At 38.4% G+C, this 22415-nt stretch overlaps 1 protein-coding gene across 1 annotated transcript in view; it reads left to right on the top strand.

The window, feature by feature from the left end:
- LOC114001925 (protein alan shepard-like) overlaps window positions 1-19259 on the top strand; it is a gene marked incomplete at its 3' end in the record, with an annotated part of 384849 nt that extends 365590 nt beyond the window's left edge. The window contains exon 5 of the mRNA XM_027747507.2: window positions 19201-19259. Coding sequence (XP_027603308.2) covers window positions 19201-19259 — 59 coding nt within the window. The remainder of the gene's footprint in view (window positions 1-19200) is intronic.
- Between the last annotated feature and the right edge of the window lie 3156 nt (window positions 19260-22415).

The following is a 22415-nucleotide window of genomic DNA, read 5'->3' as shown; positions in this document are numbered from 1 at the left end:
TTGTGCTAAAAACATTTCTTCTGATGAATTTTAATTAAAGTCTTTGTGGAGGGGGAAAAAAAAAGGGAAAAAACAAATAAAAGAACTCAGAAATATTGAGTCTTCTGTGTAACAGTGTGAAGGGCATAATCGTAACAGGAAGGTCATAACAGGAGGGGTGTTGAGATGGAAAGAGGGCAACACACTTAATGAGCTGCTTCTGGCCTGTTCTGAGATGTGCATGTTTCCCATCTTTCCTTGTACTCTTTCTTTCTCCGCTTCTCCAGCATATTTTTTGTGCAACCATTCAACCCTGGCATCACCATCCAACCATGAGGCTATTGGTGTAACCATTTAAGAGTGAAAATGCTCATGGCCGAAAACTGTCCAGAGGACAGACAGGCTATGCACAATATATGTCTGTGAGACAAATGCCTGTTTTTATAATGTGGTTGTTGCTCTGTGAAAGGACTCTCATGACAGTGGATCTCTCACCAGTCTGAATTTTCCAGCCCCTCAAGGCATCCTGTAAAATTCTGATGCTTGGTTTCTGCTTTACAGTGAAGAAGGCTGGTTGGACTCTCTTGGTTTGACAAAGGTTGCTTCACTGCTGTCCTTTGAGTCATTGTGGTGGGGGTTTTTTAGTGGAAATGAAAGTTCTGGTTATCTTTGTTTCCTCTGTTTTGAAGCTCATCCATGTGTTTTAGATTTGTCCGCATTTTTGGTATTTGTTCTCCTAAATTCCATGGTGTCAGGTTCAGTGGGTCTTTCTGATCTCATGTCCTTTGGGAATTGATGGTAGCAGTGGGGGAGCAGAACCAATAAACTGTGTGGTTTGTACTCCTTAGGAGTCACCAATTTTTGGGAGAAGACAGAGTCACACTGTTCATGTTCTGACATTTGTTTAGCAGAAATGTTTCTCTAATGTTTTTCTTAAAGGTATGATGCAGAGAGTGTTCTGCTCTGTTTGAGAAACACATTGTCCCAAAGCTCTGCTGAAAGGAAACAATATCAGCTATACTTAATCAACACCCTCACCCCCCCACCCCCAAAAAGAATAACCTGGGCAGTGCTTCCAGCTAATGGCTAAAACCTTAGTGCATTCCTGCTATTTCTGTGCAAGGGGAAGTGGCAGGCCAAGTTTGGTGGCAAAGCTATTGAATATTATCAGCACGAAAACAAAAATGTCATTGTGTTCAGCTGCTAGACTTTCTCATACCATTCCAAACAAGCATCGACAAGAACTCTGGGCTATGCAGCATGCCATGTCCTTCATTCCAAGTATTTGGTAACTTCCCAGAATTATTTGTGTGACAAATGCTGCTATTAGATTTCTGTTAAAAACTGAAAAGACTTTAATTTTTTAAAAATATGTTCACTAGAGAAGGAGTTTCTTAGAATCTTTGCAACTGCGTCAGAGGTTTTATATTTGTCTCGTTACAAACACAGACAGGAAAGATAGAATGTTTTCAGCCTAATTTTTAAAAGATGTTGATCTGACAGAGATCTCAAAAGGTCTTCTTTTTCTTTGGGCATGTATTTTCTGTGTCCCCGTGAGCTCTAGGGAAAGTGGAATCCTCCAGAATCTTCTGGTTCTCTTGCAAAGAACCTAGCCACAGCTCTGGGGGCAACCCTAAATAAAATAGTGAAAGTAATAGCAATGTGCAAATATAGGACTTATTCTGAAATAAACTGTCTTCCAACAGATACCCAACCTCATGTACGCTTCATGGAAGCACAGCAGTCTGTTCAAATAGCAGTTATTGCAGGATCACAGGCATGTTATTGCTTCAGTGTAATACAGGTAATAAGTGCAGCATTTATGGCTATTACTGCCTGGTGATCACATAAAAAAAAAGAAAACAGACATACTTTCCTTACTTCAGCTTCCCAGTTCAGCATTTCCATATGCTCCTGGGGTTATAATCCAATTATGAAGCTTCAATTATTTTCTGTAATTCACTGATTCAAGAAGAACATTAACTTTTTAGCTTCTTTACAGTAGGAACCTAATAATTAAAAGGAATAAAATAATTCACAGATTCATAGAATTTAAGATCCAGAAGAGACCAAGGGATCGTCCACATTATTTTCTGGTTGATTCAGGTCCTTAAATTTCCCTTATTTTTCTCCTGGACTGAATATGCAATTTATTTTAATGTAAAAATATGTTCCAGAAAACCACCCATTCTGGAACTGAAGATATGAAAGCAATAGCAAACCAACCACTGTTGCTAACAATTTGTTCCCGTTAACCACATTCCCTGCTCAGAATTTGTGACCCACTTTCAAGTCACCTTTCTGATCTTGATTTTTACCTGTTCATTTTTAGTGTAATCAGATTAAGGACCTTTCAGATGCTCCTCCCAGATGCACTTATGTACTAAAATCAGTGATTTTTCAGTTTTTTTTCTTTAAGAATACAAATAGTCGGAGCTGTTTAAGTCTCTGATTATAAGATGGTTTTCTCCAGCCTTTGGATAATTTTATCAAGAACTGCAGGGATCATTTAAATGTTTTTAAAACTAATTATTTGAGGTTAGAAATCATTTCCTTTTCATATTTTTGGACATTTGTTTTTATGTTTAGTTTAGGTAGCCATATCTGTGTCCTAAAGTGGATGAAATATATTACTGGAACATCTGTGTTCCTAAGCAGGAGACGTGATACTCAAAAACTGCTGTAGTGTCTTAGCGGGAGTGTAAGGTGGTGCAACATGCACTCTGTGGAGATCACAGAACAGTGCTACTGGCATTATGTCAGAAGCAGAAGCTCATCTCTCGACCTCTGAGGTTTTGATTACTTTTAATTGTAAATCATGTGTCTGTCCATCCTCAGCTTTGAGTAACAAAAACCCATAGAATTGGAAAACTGCAACACACTTGAAGCTGTATTTTTAAAAGTAAGGAATTTGGATCTCTGGCATACCTAACTTAATTTTGTAGAACTTAATTTCTCTACTCACCTTTAATGTATCTTATCTCCTCTGCTTTACTTAAATCAACACCAAATTTAGGAGTGTGAATTAAATGGAGTGTGGCTGTGAAGTTTTTTAATGACTCTACAATAATTTAGCACAAATATTTCAATATAAAGTTTATTGAGTGCCTTATGAACTGCATAACAAATGAATTGCTATCACATGTACAAACATACAGCCAGTTTAAGGATTCATATAGGACAATCTCTTGACTCAGATAAAATGAACTCAAGGCAATTGCTTCTAAATGGAAAGGAAAACTGGTGCCTAATGGTGAAACAAAATAGAGTATGACCATGTATTTGGTATTTGAATGAAAGCAGGGTACTATACTCATGCCATGATTTTGCTCACTGCCTAACATAAGAATTGGACTAAAGATGTAATTGATTGCAGATCTTACAGATGTAAGGAGGCAGGCTGTAATGATACAGCTATTAAATGATAGCAGCACTTCGATGACTTTTAATTGATTCGTCTCTGTTTTCAGTGACTGGTAAGAGAAACCCGTCTGTATTATAACATGGATTTGCAACTGTTAGTTCTTGTTAGATTCCTGTTTGTTGGTTCTTACTGACCTTAGATACAGAGAAACAAGACTTTCTCTCAATCACAAGACCACATTTCTTGTTCCTGCTGTGTCCCTGCCATGCTGTTCCCATGGTACATTGAGAACACAAGGCTGCTGTTAGTTCAGTGTTAGCGGCTGAATCTCCCGCTGCTTCTGGGCAAGTACAGCTCTATCAGTGAGCATATGAGGCATTTTGTGGTGAGGAAAAGGTGGGTTAGAGTGGCAGGAAGTGTAACTGGAGTTCATTGCAATTGCTTGGATGATATTGTCTGTCAATACAGTTTAGTATGTATTGAGACAACTACGTGGAAAAGACTTAAATTCCTCATTCTCCCCCATTCTTTTTTCCATCGCCCCTCATCCCCTCCTTTCGTCCTCATGCAGTTATCCTCTAAAGAGGGATGTTTCTGCACAGAAGTCAGGCTCATAATTTGCTTAGTAGGTGCTGGTTAGCAGTGCAAGAGTATTGATGAGAATACTCATGTTAAATCTCCCTTCGGAGGCTGCCCTAGAGTTTTTACAACTCACATACACATGGCATTTTAATCTCTCCACAAAGACTTCTGAAAGGGTTATTTAAAGTGCTGTGCCACTAGTTAGTAGCTGTCACCACTGTGTCAGGCATGCTCTCAGTGGAGAGTTTACCAGCCCTCAGTTGGACCTGGAGCCGAAATGTCACCAAGTACATACATCTCTATCTTTTCAGACTGCCAAGTCACGGCAGCATTGTGTAGGACTCAGAATGTTGAGCCTGTGAGAGAGGTCTCTGCACTCTCAGCAGATTTCCAGGCCTGGACACCTTTTTTCGGCTGGGGAACATGCTGCGGAAAGCCGTCTGGTGGGGACGTCGAGGCGAGTTGGACGTGCTGATGGCTCGCAGGATTCAGGCTGTGTGCCAGAAGTAAAGTGCTCGTCCCTTCCTAATGAGGTAGCCCTCCAGTCCTGCTATCAGGAGGTCTGCAGCTGGTCTGCTTAATGGTATTTAGTAACAGTATGTGCAGTAAAGCACGCTCTCCTGTTACACAGAAATCCACTAATGCTGGCTTCAAGAGTGGCGGGTAATTCAATCACACCTACAAAAATGATATTAACATAACATTAGAGAGCTGCATAGACTAGCAAATGACAGGAAATTATGAAGTTCAGGCTTGAAACTTTATCCTTAACTCACCCATATTGTGTAGAAGTATTTGGAAATTTCCATGGAGTGTGTGATTTTTATGGGACCTACAGTGGGGTGTATTGTCCTGTGTGTCTGCAGAGGATTTCCTCAGCTAACATCAGCCAACCTTAGTGAGAGTTATATAAAGAATTTACGGTGCAATGTACAGAGCGTAGCTAGACAATGTGAGCTTTAAATGTGAATTTCTTGGCTTGGGCAGTTTACCCACCCCAGCTTTTCTGAAGTGCTGCATCAGGCATTCGCTGTGTTGACATTTTTCAGACCAAATTGCAGTTCAGTAGCTAAGACCCTTTCCCAGTTTCAGAACTCATTTTTTGGGTTGGGGTTTTTTTTCTGATCAACAGTCACTAAAAGAGTTTTCTTTTGTTTAAAATTTACTTGTTGATTTAAAGACACTGCTCCTGATTATTTAATGTAAATTAAATACTCTATACCCATCTTTGGGCTTATTAATATTTTTCCTCATTTTTGGTCCTGCTGAAACTAGTAATGCATATTGGTAAGCAAGATTAACTTCATAATCTAAAAATCCTGTGTTGGAAATGGAAAAAAAAAGGTTTTAACAACCTCATCTTCTTCCTTGTGACTTCTAGTCCTCCATTGTAACTCCCTGTACCAGCAGGGACAAGGGGAAGTTCTTGCAAGAACCCCATGGGTCAAGGAGGAGACAGGGAGTCAATTTGCAGTCTATCCACAAGACGTTTATAAAGAAGACTGAAGCTGTTTTGTGAGTACAGTCATTTTATTTTACACATTGGAATCAGAGACACCAAGAGCTAAGGGGAGAATTGTCTATCACTGCAAGGATGGGACTTCACTGCAATCAAATGTGAGATTGCAAAGCTCACAGAGACAGTGAAGCCAGCAGGCATACTGCTTGCAAAGCATCTAAAATGGCAAAAAGTGCAGCACCCAGGTATTTTCTCACATCTTCAGGCAGGTTTTGCAGTCTGTGCTGAAATGCATTCTGCCCTTGGATATCCTGATGCCAGCACCCAAGTAAAACCAGTTTGAGCCCAAGTCACATCTGATTTAGGTTTTGTTCTGATATGGGGGAAGAGGGGAACTACCTCCTGTGGGAGAGAGAAAACTACATGATGGTCATTACCTGGGAGAGATTAAAAAAAAATTTAATCTAGTGCAGTAGAAGTAAAGAGTGACAGAAAGCAGCAAAAATTATATTACTCATATAATAGCTCATTTGGGGATTTTGTATGGTGTTTTCTGGGGATGATGAACTCTTGGTATGGTTAAGCTCTGAGGCTGTTACGATTTTTCCCTGTGTGCTTTCTATGCTAAGGAGCTGGGGAGGAGTGCCACTGTGTCTGTCTATCTCTGTGGTGAATAAGATGGTCATTAATGACCATGCATAGAACAGTAGGATGGCTGTATCCTAGGGGAAATCAATTTTCTGCAGAGAGCTAGGCTTGTAAAGAGTAGAAAATTTCCACTGAAGGGAAGGAGGAGAAAGGGAGACAAAATTGGCAGAACAGGGATTAAAAAATATAAAGGCTTCAAAAGTGAGGGAAGACTCAAAAGGCTTTCTGTCCAAGGTGGGTTTTTTCCCCTGTCAAAAATTGAGCAGGTCTTGAACATACTAATCTTAGAGATTGGAGAGAAAACAGCCTTTGGGAGAAGGTCTGGGATGGGGGTCATGGGGAGACTGGGGAGAAGACTGGGGTTTAGACAAATGGTGATTCTTTTTTAAATTGTGATTGTCTTTTAGAGGGAGAACAAACATGCATAACTGAATCACTACTGTACATTTCACTTCCTGCAGGAGCCTCTGTATTACAGATATATATTGCCTCTATATTGCTTCTGGGTTTTAGAGCCATGCAGTGAAACCTGGAACCAGGTTAGAGCCAGCTGAGGTAGCTCCATGCTCTCCCGCAAAGCTGGTGGGACTGTGGTGTGGATGGGTCCTTATGTTCCACACCATGTGCAGGTGCAGTTTGGAGTTCAGACTAGGGTCTGAATTCTTCTGCCACTCTCCACATTTGTGTCTCTTTGAATCAGTTTCACTGCAGTGCTGAGTGTCTCTCTCAACTTTGGGTGACCCAGTGGCTATGAAAGTCCTCCCCCATACTGTAATGCTTCACTGTCTTCATTTCTGTGGATTTCCTGCTACTCAAACCTTGCTACTCCAACCTTGCTCTTTCCTTTGCAGAGCTGGAGAAAGCTTGCTTTCCCTAGGATGCTATCATTTTACTCTCATAACTTAATAGATCTTGAAAAAACTATTTCACAGGGGAGTTAAGGGAACTAAGCTGTAACTGGTGTTAAATATCATCATTCAGATAACAGCACTAAGAGGAGTAAATTTGCTTAGACTTTTAAAAGTATGTTTGTATGTTTATGTATCTTAAAAATGTAAGCAGACATAAATCTTTGCATCTCAAACAAGAGGATGATTCTTTTCTTACTCTGCTCAATATTAAAGGCTAAACCAGAGATAAGATAACATACCCATAAACATGGGAGATTGAACAAAGAAGCTGTTGTCCTAAGAATGTGGGAATAAAAAAGAAACTGAAGTCTGATCTTAGGAAATCGTCTCACAAAATAGAATGTTGCATGTAGAGTAACATCTAATGGCTCTCAGAAATTGCAAACAGGGCAAATCCACAGGTCTTTCTCTTGATCTCCGTGGTCTCTGGAGCAAGCCCAAATAAAGCGAAGGGCAAAGGCATATGGGAAATGAATAGCTGGAGCAGACCTTTTTTGCTTTGGCTTCTTATTCAAGATGTTGGTCTTTTGAGAACTTCCTTTCTTGAACGGCAGAAAGGGAAAGGGTCGGAAACTCCCATGGTCTGAGTAAGTGGGAGGAAAGAGTGCAAGAACTGTTGATGAATAAGATGTTTCAGAAATGCATAAATATATGGTCTGATACTGAAAGTGCTTGGTTGATGAAAGCTGGCCATTGGGTGCATTCAGGATTGTCCAGGATATGAATTCATTTGTTCATAGTTTTAAATATCTGCAGGCTATAGTTCTGTTTCTTGTAGATTGTATCTTTGACTCCATGAAGAATGACTGTGACCTTTTTGCATCGATTTTATGCTTTCACTGCATCTGATGGGATGTTCAAAATGCAGTCAACTTGCTGCTATAGGTGATTGTTGTAAATTTTATTTTATTAATTTTAAACCCAGCATAATTGACAGATTATATTTTGGCTGCTGGACTGTAATTTATCCATATAGGATATACTTGTTCTTTATGTGTGGGATAGCCGTAGTAAAGTGAGGGGTGTCAGCACTGGGGTTTTCATTGACCTTTAAATCCACCTCTTTTTATAAAGTGGGGAATAGATCGCAGGTTGGATTTGTTCATTGCTATTATTTTATTTACTTTTTTTTGTTTTTCTCAGGGTTGTTTTCTGGGACACAAACCATGCAACTGTCAAGCAGTGTTTTTACCCTAGCTGAGGATGTTCACTAATATTTGATGAAGATGTAGCCCTTGGTGTTGTCAGCCCTCAAAATCTTATTGCAAGGTTCACAATGTTTGTTTCTTAAACCCTGAGTTCCTTAGGCATGTGATAAGGCAGGGATCTCAGCTTTCAATTGTTATAAAAATGTAGGTTTCTTTCCTTCATGACTGTAAAGAGAAGCATGAAAATACAACCCAAGTCTATCACAAAGGCTTGAAATAAATGTGCAAAATAAAGGGACGTCTCAAATCTGTATTTTATTTTTAATACTGAAAGTTAATTTCATAACCTTTTTTGTGCATTAGAGAGCAACCGGAATTGTCACTGCTATGATCCTTGGCCAGTTTCAGGAAGACTTGCGGATTTATCCCAGTGAATCGCAGTTCTCTCTCTCTCGAAATATGCCCAGTACTCAGAATGAGATCTCAGTTTTTCCATGAGTATCTTTATATGGTTTGAGCATTGTATCTTATTTAATTAGTTTATTTGAAGGTGCCTGAAGCCAGTAGTATACAAAAGTCTTTTCTTGAGGGTTCCCAAGCAACTGAAGCTAATTTGCTTCCAAATACAGCATTACTGGTCAGATTTCAAAATGTGCTCACTGTGTTTTTCAGTGAGTCTTTTGTTCCTGGGGTAAAATTTTTCAGCAGAAACATAAAATATTTGAATTCTTGTGCCTTCCTCTAGATTTGCCCATGTATATTTCAAAAAGGAAAGGCTACAATGCATGTTTCTCTTAATTGCTCTCCATCTAGGGTTCTGCCTAGCAGGATCAACCAAGTGTCCTTTTAAGGACAGAAGACGCTAAGTATATAAAGAGTGTATTTATTTAGTGAATCCCATGGCTTATCCTTTCGTGGTCCATGTTGGCTGTTTTTGGGTGCAAGCTGAGCCACAGCAGAGCACAGCGATTGCCAGTGTTGGATTTTCTTCTGTAAGACACAGCCAAGGTGTCCAGTGAAAGCAGCTGGCAAAAAGCGTCAATTTTTGGTTGACGGAAATTTTGTTTGTCTTAGTCTCAAAAGTGCTGACTGATGAGCAGAAGACTACAGGACATGCTAGTTATGCCATACAACCTGCCCCTTGCAGTTATCTTAAAATGTAACGTCAACACTCAAAGACACGAGGCAATTGCCACGTCAGTGTAAATTAGGGCAGTTCCTTTGACCCAGAAGAAGGGTACCACATTTCTGGAAATGAAGAGTCTGATCCAAAGCACAGTTTTTAACAAGCTCTTCCTCTCCAGAGATATTTACCTGCCTGGCATAGCAAGGCTAATTGTGTTCATCTGTCTTTGGACAATAAAGAATGAAGAATTATTTATATAATAGACAAGGACTCTAAACTAAATATCTTTTTAAACCTGTAAAAGTGTTTTTGTATAAGGTGAACCTTCACTTGATGCTGCATTCACTTGCAAGTTTTTAATGCATTTTGAAAACATAAAAAAATTAACATGATTCATAAATTACGTAACTGTATTGCACGTGAGGCAGCTTCACCTCGTTTGAATTTAACAAAGCTATCACTCAAGAGAAGATTTTGGAGAATACCTGTCTGGGAGTTGTGGTGAGTTACTAGCCAGAACAGATGTGGCCTGTTAAAATTAACTAGTGTAGTAGTTACAGGCCTTACACTGAGGAAAGCAAAGCACTGGCTGATTGGAAATGTGCACTTTTATATCCTGTGTTCATCTGTTTACTGTGTTGGGGTGGTAGGGAGGACTGCCCACACCAAACAAGCACATTAATTTATGAGCCTACAAATATAATTTAATTTTGAGAAGCGTGGATCGTCCTGCTTAAGTTCAGCATGCCTGAAATTTTACATGTGTGTGAGCGTTTTAAAAACATAGTGAACAAATACCTCATCAAATCTGTTTTCAGATACTCTCCTGAGCCTGTTTTTATGTTAGAGTTGTACAAATAAATGGACGAAAAAATCTTTGCTTTTATAAATATTCTTGAGGGAGTTAAAATTCATAGAAACTCAAAAGCAGAGCTATTCTGTCCCAATTCTGGGTAAACAGTGTGAACTTTTGTCCACGTAATTCTAAAAATCCAAATCCGTGCTCTTGTTTTTTCTCCTTGAAAATTCCAGGCAGAAAAAAATGTGCTTCTCTATGCCACTGTTGTCAAAGTTCAGCCTTTGGAAAATGAATACAACTGTGACATTCCAGCCCTGGAAATAAAAGGATTAAAATAAATGTATTGAAGAAAAAGAATAATTTCTGTGATGTAGTTCTTGAAATATGTATTTTGAAATGTAAAAATCTGTAGTAACAGTTCCTCTGAAAACTACACTGTTTACAAAGACATCCAAAGTACCTGGATTTTTCTGATTTGTAAATAGTGAAATGAGAGCTCCGTGAACTCAAGAAGTCTCACTCACACATTTGGTTCAAATGGCCTCTGTGTGAACCCTATAAAGTGCTTTAGCTTTAAATTATCAGTTTGAGTTCATGGTCTCTGGTGGTTATCTGGAGTTCTTGTTTTTATCTGTAATTCCTTTTCTTTTTAATTCCTCTTCTTTTTCTTGACTATTATTAGAGAGGAACCATCTGATTGAGGCATGTATATTTTACAATATGTTGCAGTCATTGAATTCTTTTAAGAGTAAATTGTTTTAGTGAAATGTCAGAAAACCTGCACAAACTGAATGCTCAGAGTTCCACTGAATAATGAGGCTATTGTAAAATGATTGAATACTTTAGAGATTAATATCATGGTATGCTGGCATGCTGGTACTGTATACCAACTGTAGTTTAACAATGAATCTTCCATAAGTAAGCAAGACTGTGAGTGAGAAATCAGATACAAGAAAGCACAGCATGCTAGAACATACAAAGTAAATAAATTCTGCACACAGGAATGATATGTTGGGGGCGTTATTTCCACAGTATCTAAGATAATTTAATTGTTGGATAGAGAAAATTCTGCAAGTTTAAAGATGTGCTTAATTTTTTCTTCCAATGCTGATGAGCAATGTCTTTATAACAGAGAAAATAAGGTTTGGATTTTTTTAAGTCCACTGCCATTTGAAAATTAGGGTATGCCTGGCATTATCATTTGTGACAGGCTACAGTAAATCACACCTCATACTGTGAAGGGTTTCAGATCCCTGAACTGGCTTCCCAGTAATGCATCCTATCATTATACAGAAAATTTAACATCACTGCTAAGTGTCTGCAAACAAAAGTTGCATTTTATTTTTTTAAGACATCTGAATTCTTGAAAACATGGAATAATTAGTAATTGAAGATTTAATGATGGCCCAGAAGAAGGACTGAAGTGTACTGCATGAAATCATAGTTATTAATCTGAGCATGAATTTTGTTTTCCATACCTAATTTAGCAACTGTAGAATATTTTGCTAATTAATTATTAACACTGGTTATTTGTCATGGCAGAACTGTGAGAGAAAAACATAGCTTTCTATCAAAGCAAAAATATAAATGTCATAATTTAAATTTAAATATGATATACAATAATGTAATCAATTTTTAAATAGTCCTAAATAGCTTCAATATTCAAACACACAGATTTAATATGAATATGATACATAACACTAATTAAGAATAAACAGCATTTAGAATAAAAACTGCAGCTAATAGCCAAGTGTCTTACTTGCAACAAACTGAGGAAAAACAGTGTAAAATGTCAGGCTTTTATAGAGAGTGCCACACTAGTAAGTGGCATTTTATTCTGTCTTGGGTATCAAGGGTGTGACAAATCTGTAGCCTTATTATAAACACTGTGAATAGGATTTGAGGTTGTACCTACTGAAAGCAATGGAAAAGACTGCCTTTGATTTCTGCAAGTGTTGGATTAAACCACTTAATTTCATTTACATGCTGACAAAAATTTCTTTTTCTGATTTTTGGCAAGGAAAGGAACAAAGCTACAGGAAAAGTTACCTTTGAACTACTAAAGTGATATACTTCTTACAGATCTGAAAGTTCAATAAATGTAGTGTCTGTTTAAATTTCACTTACTTTAACTTCTGTTTTACCTGGTTTAATTTCCCAAATACTCAAAACAATTACAATAAGTCTTCAAACCTGTACACTTTCATATGGCACTATTTTTCTGGAGGTGAAGGTTCATGTAATGTATAAGTATATAAATACAGATTAGTTTAAATAGAAGTATGACTCTCTATTGATAAATATCTACATTGTCTTGTAAACACATTTCTAACTTGAACGTGAGACACATCTGAAGTTTTAGTGAGGGTGAAAGCAAGATGCATTCCTGGGCTTTAATAGCAGTAGATTTTGCAGAAACTGGAAAGGACTGTGGAGGGAATTTTTGGGTATAAGTGTTTCTTATATGCCTGTTTATTTACAATATTCTTTTCCTGCGGTTGTTGAAATTTTACAAGATACAAACTTCACTAAAACTGCCAAGTTTTACCTGTTCTTCAATAAAAGAGTACCAAAGGACCTAACACAGCTTTCCAGGGCTGTATTAGAGCCCTGTGATTTGAGATAAATGGTTCTTGCATCTTCTGAAAAGCAGGATTTCTGAATATGATCTGTAAATGCAATGTAAAGTAAGTAGCATGATCCGTAATCTGAAATAGGAGGAAAGAACCTCAAAGGTTAACATGGAGCTGTTATTCAGTAGAATCTTGGGTTTTATTTGTCTAAAACAATAACAGTGTTCCTAGAAATGTGCATATAGTTATTTTATGGGTTTTGTAGCTTTTTCGCTCTTAGTTCTGAAAAATATATTTTCTGTGGGCATGGAATGATAGTGAATAATAGGCCCATTTATGAGTGAAATCACCACACCCTTGGTAGTAAATATCTGTACCAGAAGATATTACTGAATATACTTATGTTCTTTCAGGGGTTTGTCAGCTTACTGGCTCTAAAAGAATCACTTCTTATACATGGTACAATATCCATTACTGTCTGCTTAAAACTAGGCTCGTAACTGTGTTGTTAAGAACAGAAATGCATGGTCTGAGTTTCAAAATTGCTGAGCTACCCTTACAGAATCCAGTTCTAATGACTCAGGAACCCTTCTGAAAGTCCAGGGCTCTTTTAGATGTACAACCAAAGGATTTAAGAGTTTTTGTGGTGTTTCTGAAACCCTTGGACAAGTTGTTACTCTAGATTGTTTTACTAACTTCACAGAATATCCTGAGTTGGAGGGGACCCACAAGGATTATTAGAGTCCAACTCCTGGCCCTGCACAGGACAGCCCTGAGAATCAGGGCTGTGCTTTAGAGTGTCCAAATGCTTCTTAAACTCTGTCAGGCTTTGTGCTGTGACCATTTCCCTGGGCAGCCTGTTCCAGTGGCCCAACCATGCTCTGGGTTAAGAACCTTTTTCTAATATCCAACCTAAACCTCCCCTGACACAACTTCAGGCCATTCCCTTGGGTTCTGTCACTGGTCACCAGAGAGAAGAGATCAGATCCCTCTGATTTTCCTCATGAGGAAGTTGTAGACTGCCATGAGGTCTCCCCTCACTCTCTTCTTCTCCAGGCTGAACAGAGCAAGTGACATCAGCCACTCCTCATAGCGCTTCCCCTCTAGACCCTTCACCATCCTCGTGGCCCTCCTTTGGATGCTTTACATGTTTCTTATATTGTGGTGCCCAAAACTGCACACAGGAGTCAAGGTGAGACCAGTGCAGAGCAGAGCGGGACAATTACCTACCTCGGCTGGCTGGCGATGCTTTGCCTGATGTCCCCCAGGACATGGTTGGCCCTCTTGGCTGTCAGGGCACTGCTGACTCATATTCAACTTACCATTGACCAGGATCCCCAGGTCCCTTTCCATGGCCCTGCTTTCCAGCACTTCATTCCCCAGTCTGTACGTACATTCAGGGTTACCCCATCCCAGGTGCAGAATCTGGCACTTGCCCTTGTTAAAACTTCATACAAATAGTGATTGTTCAGCCCACTAAGTTGTTTGGATATCTCTGCCTTTGAGGCAGTGAACAGTTCTTCCCAGTTTTGTATCATCTGCAAACTTATATCCCTTCAAGTCCTGCATCCAAGTCATTTATGAAGATGTTGAAGAGAACAGGGCCTAAGATGGAGCCCTGTGGAACCCCACTAGTGAGAGGTCTCCAGTCTGATGTTGTCGCATTCACTATTACCCTCTGTGCTCAACCCATGAGCACCCACTGCATAATGTGTTTATCCAGCTGTGTGCTGGAGACTTTGTCGAGAAGGATATTGTGAGAGGCAGTATCAAAAGTATTGTGTTTAGTGAAGGAATGATTTTTGTAAACATCACAGCCAGACTAAAGTAAGTAGAGGAGACAGAGCAGCCAGATGTTAAACTCTTAACAGAAGTACAGTCTTGTCAGTCCTGTACACCATAGGTTTGCTGCCAGTAGCTCCTTCTGTTTGTTCCCCAAACCATGCACATAGTCTGTGAAAAGAAGAGGTGCTCTGAATGACATGTATTTTGTTGTTGTATTTTTGTGTGAATATGAGTGTTGTCTGAACTTATTTTTTTTTTAAATTAAAAATAATATACAGGGAAAGGTCAATAAAGTAAGTCAGTCTTTGTCAGATAGCATAGTAATGTCTTGTATTTTTGGGAAAAAATACAAGCATTTAAAATGTCATGCAGTAAATGAAATGACCAGAAATTATCATGGCAAATCAAAAATTTTTTTTGGAGTCATTTCCCTTTTATATTTATTTGGATGTCATAAGTTCATGTGGCAGTGTATTATAGGAAAAGTGACTCTCCAAGAAATTCAGCAGGAATTCCTTCTGTACTTTAGGTCTCCATAATGTGGGCTTTTTTATTTTCTCCCCAAATCCACGATTTGCCTAATAAAGTCTGCTTTAAACAAAATAAACTCAGTTATGCTATTTAGATATTAATTCACAAGAATGAAAGAGCCTCGGAGTTGCTTATCCAAATCCAATTACTGCTGGTCAAATTCATCCTAGTGCAAAAGTTCTCAAGATAAAAGCATATAATACCTAAATGCCCAGAAGTGTAGACTTTTCAGTTGAGTGGATTGTGCTCTGAGCAATGCTTGAGGCCTTGAGTGAACCTGAATGCTGGGGATATAATTGTTAAGCTCTGAACTTGGAAATTACATGATAACTCCACTGGTTTAACTAGGGAAGGAAGAACTCTGTACACCGGTTACTTGAGTTTCAGTTCCAAGTTTCGTATGTATTTGAAGCATACAAGCAGTAACTGGAATTGGGAAAAATCCAGTGCAATATTTTGTACATGTCTGTGCACCCGTTGCCTATCCTAGAGGCTTTTGTTTTCCATAACAACATGGAAAATCTGAAAAGTTTGAGTGGTCCCAACTAGCCTGGCCTCCCAGGAAATCCCTTCTTTGACACAGCATCTCCTGGTCACAGCTGTCCCTCAGCCAGCTTCCCACCTTGGCCTGTCAGCAGTCTAGTGGGTGGCACCTGGTTCCTCTGCCTTGAGCAGCTGAATGTCACTTGCCTCCTAACCCTGTTTGCCCAGTTGCCTTCCCTGTAGCCCAGCTCCCCATAGGCAGAAGGAGAAATGGTTCAAATCCTTCGTTTGCTGTGAGACAGCAAATTCCCATCTGTTTAGGTTGTCTTGGGCACTGGGTAAGCGATACCACATTTTTTGAGTGGTATCAGTCACAGCTGAAGCATTTCCTTCAGGAACTATGTCCATTTTAACAGGAGTTTTCAAATAACTTCCTGGAAATGATGGGGTTTGAGCTTTGTCTGCAGTATAAGTGCTCATCGACCGCCTGCCTGAAAGCTCTTGAAATGATTTATTGATACTGCAACTTTGATGTACGTTAAGGGCTCATTCTGCATTGCTTGCATCTTTCCTGAGTCTGCTGAGTAGCCTGAAAATGTGGGGTGCCATGGGATGGGGCTCTCAAGAGTGATTTTTGACATAACTCTGTAGTCTGGACTGAACAGGGAGATTGTTTTCTCTTTGCACAGCACTGTGGGCTATTCCCTTAGTTCTGCCTTCTGTGTGACATGGTGTGAGTTACTGCTGTTTGTAAGTGAAGAGTTTTTAAGTGACTTTTGTATTTTCAATAGTGGGTATCAGATGACTTGAAGAGTTTCACCCTAAACTGATAAATACACGAGAAAGTAAAAATGTTTATGTTTGTAAGAAGGTATTTCCACCCCCAATTTAATCTTGGAATGTAAGAATGTAGAGGCTGGGTCAGATAGGAATTTGTTTCAGCAGCTGTGTAGGTATCCTGATGTTAAAAGAGGGACAACATGTGATGATGTTACTGTGGTATCTTCTCACAGTTCCTGGTAGTATGTGACTTCCAGGGCCACAAATGTGTCTTGGCTTTTAATTTCATGACAGATTTTCCATCCTAGAAGCCATACAATAGCTTTTTATAGTGGTGTGCTCTGTGGGGCATCAATGTGGGCTATGGCAATGAGTTCCACAACTAACTCTCCATTCCGAAACTTTCATTTTTTAAGTCTTATAATTATCTGGCCAGTCCTTATGTATTATGAGAATCAATGAAGACATCTAGTCACTATCTCACCGCATGGGTCCTTCTTTCATGAGGTGAATTCCTAGTCTGTGCAGTTGCTCCTAACATGGAAGGTCTTTCAAAATCTGACCACCTGGTTTTACATGAAAATTATTACATAGAAAAGTACTAAGAGTATAATTGGATATAAATGATTGAGTGGGTTTCTAAAAGTAGTTAAACAATTCTATTTGTGCTTATTATGCATTTAGATAACACTTCAGGAAGAGTGTCTGAAAATCTTTTGCATAGCAATTTCACTTCAGGTGCTCAATAGACACATTCTTGAGGTAACCATCTCACAGATTCTTGTCTACTTCCTTGGATAGTGTGATACAGTAGATTATCCTTAACGATACAGCCATTATGTTGAAGGGTTGGTAATATGGCATTGAGATGAACTCAATTCTATATTTATCCTTTTATGAACAGAAGTTTTGATTCAAAATCTTTGAAACAGTACCTCCATGAACCATAACTCAGGAGGATATTAAGCGGTGCTCACACTTTTTCACAACAAGGAGACCATACTTTGTATTTTTTTTTACATTAGTCATATCAGTAATTTGTAGGACACAGGTGTGCAGGCTGTTGAATTTTATAGTAGTTTCCATTTAAATATGAGAAAACAAGGGGTAACTCTTTTGATGTACTTCATCATTATTTCTGTGAGCACTCCCATTGAGGAATATATTCTTTGTACTTTTGAGCGAATCAAATCACAATTAAACTCAGACAAACAGAAAGCCAAACAACTTTGGAGAGGAGACAAACCTTAATACCACTCTTGACATATGGGAGAAATATGACTACATTTGTACGAACAAAATACCTTCCCAATTTCATGCAGCACACAAATGAACATTTTTCATCAGAACTGATGTTCTGATTACTGTAGGATAATTCCTTGAAATATTTTGTAAAACAGTGTCCAAATTAATTCCAATTACTTTCTTGTGGTATCACTCAAGGTTTGCAGCAGTACATTAAATCACCAACATATGGCTAATTGCCTATAACAGTGTTTGTTATTGTGGTGCCTCTTACCACTCTGATGTCTGTTTTTGCAAATGTGAAGGTGTGCACATAACTTTGCATGTGGGAGGTAAACGGTCTCCTGAACCAAACAGAATTTTGTGAGTAAAATCTCCACTGTAACTAAGTGTTTGCAGGATCACAGTATGTAGAAAATAACTGGGAAATCTGTAATAGAAGCAGTGGAACCACAATGCCTGTCTCTGCTGGCAAGAAATGTTAACTTCTAGCTCTCACGTGACTTGGATGAAACAACATATCAATTCATTAGGAGTGGCTGGACTGAAATGCGGGCTGGGTGTTAGTTTTTGTTGGCGGAAGTTTAGGTAGGGGTTGTGTTTTATTTGAGGTTGGTGTGGGTTAGCCACTGATTTTTGTTGGATTCTTTTTCCATATATCTGTCAGAGACCCATTACTGTACAAGATAGGCATGTTTTTGCATGTTTTTCATATATTTGATATTGAATCTAAATAAATCAAATAAATGAAGATGCACCACACAGTTCAAATTTCCTGCTGGGTAAGTTGGCCCACTGAACAGCCATAAATCACACTGCAAGAGAATTTAGCTTTGCCTTCTTAAGACATGCTTTAAGATCTTAGAGGCCAAAATCAACTTCAGGTATTACCATGAAAAATTATAAAATTAAGTGGAACATAAGTGAGTATAGAGGCACCTATTCTGGAAAACACCTGAGGTTAGAAAAGCATGTGATCTCATGGTTAACATTAATCTGTTATGTATTTGGTTCTAGTGGAGCCAGCTATGGCAGAATAAACTCACAGCTACCTGCCCATGTACACGTCATGGTGCAGTGTACAATGGGTTATGCCTGCCTTCAGAGCACGAGATCCTGCTGGTCTACAGAGCCAGCAAAAAAAAGGGCGTGGAGGGGGCTGACGGGGAGGAAGGCTTGTATGTCTTTCTTTGGTTCCTAACAGATGGCTGAATTGAGGCTCACTTAGTTTGCGCAACTTGTTAATGCCTTTTGGTCAGTTTTCCCTCCTCCTCCTCACTGGTTTCATACTGAAACAAAATAAAGCAAAGCATGTTTTTCCTCCTAAAAATGAAAGTCAAATGGAAACAAATGTTTTTGTGGGTTCTTAGGAAAAGGAAAAACAGTGAAATGGAAAGTCTCACTTTGCATCAGTCACTAAAACAGAGTACAGAGAGATGGAGAGACAGTTCCCTTTATCTTAAGCTGAGTGGTTACATGTCACTCACAGGCACAAAATTGACTCAAATCTTTGCTGGTATCGAAGAGTATGCTTAGGCAGGGTGTTCCCATTCTTTCCCACTGGTGCTATTCCCTCTTCATGAGATATTTTAAGTGTTTTCTGGTCCCGTACTAAAACTCAAGGGTCTGTTTTACCCTATGAGTTATAGTTTGGCTCTATGTCTTTTTTTTTTTTCCCCCAGAGCACTAGATATCTTCCTAGTATATGTCTTATATGCGTGTAAAAATCACTATGTACTTTATTAGAAAATAATAACATGTACTTCTGTTTTTTGTTTTCTCCATAGGTATGGAAAAATTGTATCCACAAAGGCAATTCTTGACAAAAACACAAATCAGTGCAAAGGTACGTACAAGGTGTCCACCCTGCAAGTTCATTATCGGTTTGAATGATTGACTGGTGGCTTGACTGCCAAAGCTTTGGTTCCAACTGTGCAATCAACATAATGCACACTATATTACAAACATATTTAATAACGCCAAAGCTTTGAGTTGTGCTTCCAGTAACATTGCTCATTAATTTTTTTCATTAACAAACAAAATGAAAATCACAAATCAGAACAAGTATTAAATTGCTTCGGCAGAAGAGTAAATTACCTTCTAACCACATAGTGCTGTCTGATTTGAATGATATCATCAGTGATGCAAATTGATTTCCTATATAAAGCTGAGAAACTTTTGGGCAAAGATTCCCAAGGAAAACCTGGTCTAATTTTTACATTTTTGTGAAGTCTTGTCTTATGCTAATGGCAGAAGAAAATATTCTTTATGACACAAATAGATCTACAAGTTTCAAAACCAAGATATAAAAATAATTCCTCTTTCAGTTTTATGTTCTTAATTTTTCTGTGAATGTATGAAAACATTTTTTGGTGAAATATAAAGTTTAATGTGTGTCCATATAGCTATATTTGCTGAGATAAATATAGGCTAACATGTCTAGTAGTATCTCAGGACTAGAATTGTTACTGCTTTATGAGTCTGCAGTGTCATCAAATCTATGGGGGAGAAGCTGTGCTTTAAGGTGACTCACTTTACACTAGTGGTGTACAGAATCCTTTTGGAGTAATAAGATCTACTAGAATGGGTTCTTCTGATAAGAAGCACATTCTGGATAGCATTTCTATATGAGTTAGTAAAAAGAAAAGGCATTGCAGTTCAGGAATATCTCATGAGTGCCCAGATAAGTTGTGCAGAGAAGCAGCAGAGAAGACATTTCGGGAAATTATGAGATAGGGCAAAATCCTGCCATCTGTGCCAGAGCTGTTTTAGAAGTTTGTAGAAGTGTAGGACTTTATCTATTGCCTGTCAGAAACAGTATTCATTAGCTACTCAGGAGAAAAGTAAGTTGGAAGACTGCAATTCTAGTCTTAGAAAGCTCTACCACCTCAGTCAGTCATGGGCCATCATCGTAAGTTGCACTGCTATGCATTTGCTTTTGACTGAATGTGTGTTTCATTTCCTTGGGGCACTGTTCTGCCACAATTCTGATAACATCAGTCTGTATTTCTTTGAATATCACAGCAGGAACAAGACCTGATTGTGTTTGAGTTTTGATGGATTTCTTGCTTTTTTTTTGGATTGCATTATAAAGGAATACCCTCGTGAGCAGAACTTCCTTTGTTCTCATTGCCAGTGGTAAACAAGGAAAGGAATGGATCTGTTTGTGAAATACAAAATGTGAAACACAAAGTGAAAAATATTGTGAAGAATATGAATGGTAGAATTTTAAGAAAGAAAAATGGTTGGATTTGGTGTTCTTCATATTGTAGTTAGCTTTGAGATTATCATAGTAGGAGCCATATAAGAGTGAGTTGGAATTTTGTAAAAATTTGCTTTCTTGCTGTTGTATTACACTGTAGGGCAGAGATATCTATTTGTATTTTCAAAAATGGGTCTTTATGACATAAGTGATGCCATTAAAAGATCATAAACATAATTGGATTTATTAACAGTATGCTTCATGGCATGAAAAGAATAGATGTTTTACTGCTTTAAATGCTGGGTACATTTCCTTTCTCTTTAGTAAGGCTGAAAAAAAAAAAAAAGCTTTCCAGGAACCCGAAGTGGAAGCAACCTGAAATGGTCAGGACCTGCCTTGGGGCAAGATCAACTCTAACCCACTGCTGACGGGTATTTCTGTAACCTTCGCTCAAAGGCCTCCAGGGGTGGAGATTCCTCCAGCTCCTCAGGCAGTCTGTGATAACGCTCCCTCTTCTCACTTTAATGAAGCATTTCCTAATGTCTAACCCGAATCTCTCTTGATGCAGTTTAAGTCTATTGCTTCTTTTCTTATCCCCAGTGGACATGCAGAGCAGTTTATTCCTTTTCTTTTTTGCAGCAAACATATATATTTGAAGACTGCCTTATCTTTTCTTTAGACTAACCACTAGTCCTTTAACTTTTTCCTTAAAGGGAATTTATTTAGATTTCTGATTATGTTGCACTTTGCTAGTCTGTCTCTAATTAGCTCGCTCCTTACTTTAAGACCCTGGAACTGGGCATAGGATTTCAGATGCCCTAAATCTTGTAATTTTAACTAGCATGGAGAGGTTATATCATTTGTCTTCTCTGTGATCACGTGACTCTCCTCTTTGTTGATGTATACATATAAATAGCTGCATATTTTAAATATAGATACATTTGTGAGGCACAGGGTGTTGCATGAGAACAATGGTGCTGATTTATGCTAAGAGATTCTCTGCAACCCCCAGTTCTGTTATTCTTTACTCCAGCACTGCTTCGAGCCAGGCATTCCATATTGTGTGCTCTGCTCTGTGTTGTTGATTATTTCTTCCTAAAGCTAGAACTTTTAATTTGTCTGTACTGAATTTTGTCCTATTTTTTTCTTGGCTATTGCTTAATTTACTAAGATTTGAGAATAATCTTAAGCCTACAGAGTGCTTGCAGCACTTACCCCTTTAGTATCCTCTTCACAGTTAATAAATGGTTTCTTTAATCCACTGGACAAGGTAATGTGGAAAAGACTGAAAAATACCAGAAGACTTTTGAGGAAACTCTCTCAGTATATCAGGTAGTACAACAGTGAGCCATTGAACACTTCTTAAAATTGGATCTGCTTAGTTGTTTGACACCTACATCACAGCATTTTTCAGCTAGACCTTTTTTCTCCCATCTGCTCAAGTTATGAGAGAGAAGCAAGATTTAACTAAAATATATAGTACTGAGCTATCTATAACACTCGTTATATACTTTTAGACAAAATTATGATAATGACATTATTTACTCTTACTCAGTCTATGCTGCATTGTACTAATCATGTGTTACCTTTGAGGGTCTGTGAATGGATTTATATGACTAATTACTCTAAGATTTTTCAGAATTTGAAAGTATCTCTAACACACTGGAGTCTACATCCATTCCTTAAAAAAAAAATCCCACCAAAAAAACCCCAACAACCAAAAAACAACTAAGAAAAAACCCATGCTATTTGTTTGCTCCTTTCCAGTTTTCTGGGTCTCATTCACTTTCTGCCAAGTAT

The sequence above is a fragment of the Pipra filicauda genome, unplaced genomic scaffold (assembly GCF_003945595.2).
Source record: "Pipra filicauda isolate LSUMZ 115617 unplaced genomic scaffold, ASM394559v2 scaffold250_size1122263_pilon, whole genome shotgun sequence".
Taxonomy (NCBI): Eukaryota; Metazoa; Chordata; class Aves; order Passeriformes; family Pipridae; genus Pipra; species Pipra filicauda.
The sequence above is the reverse complement of the archived record's forward strand: the minus strand, read 5'-3'. Positions and strand labels throughout refer to the sequence as shown.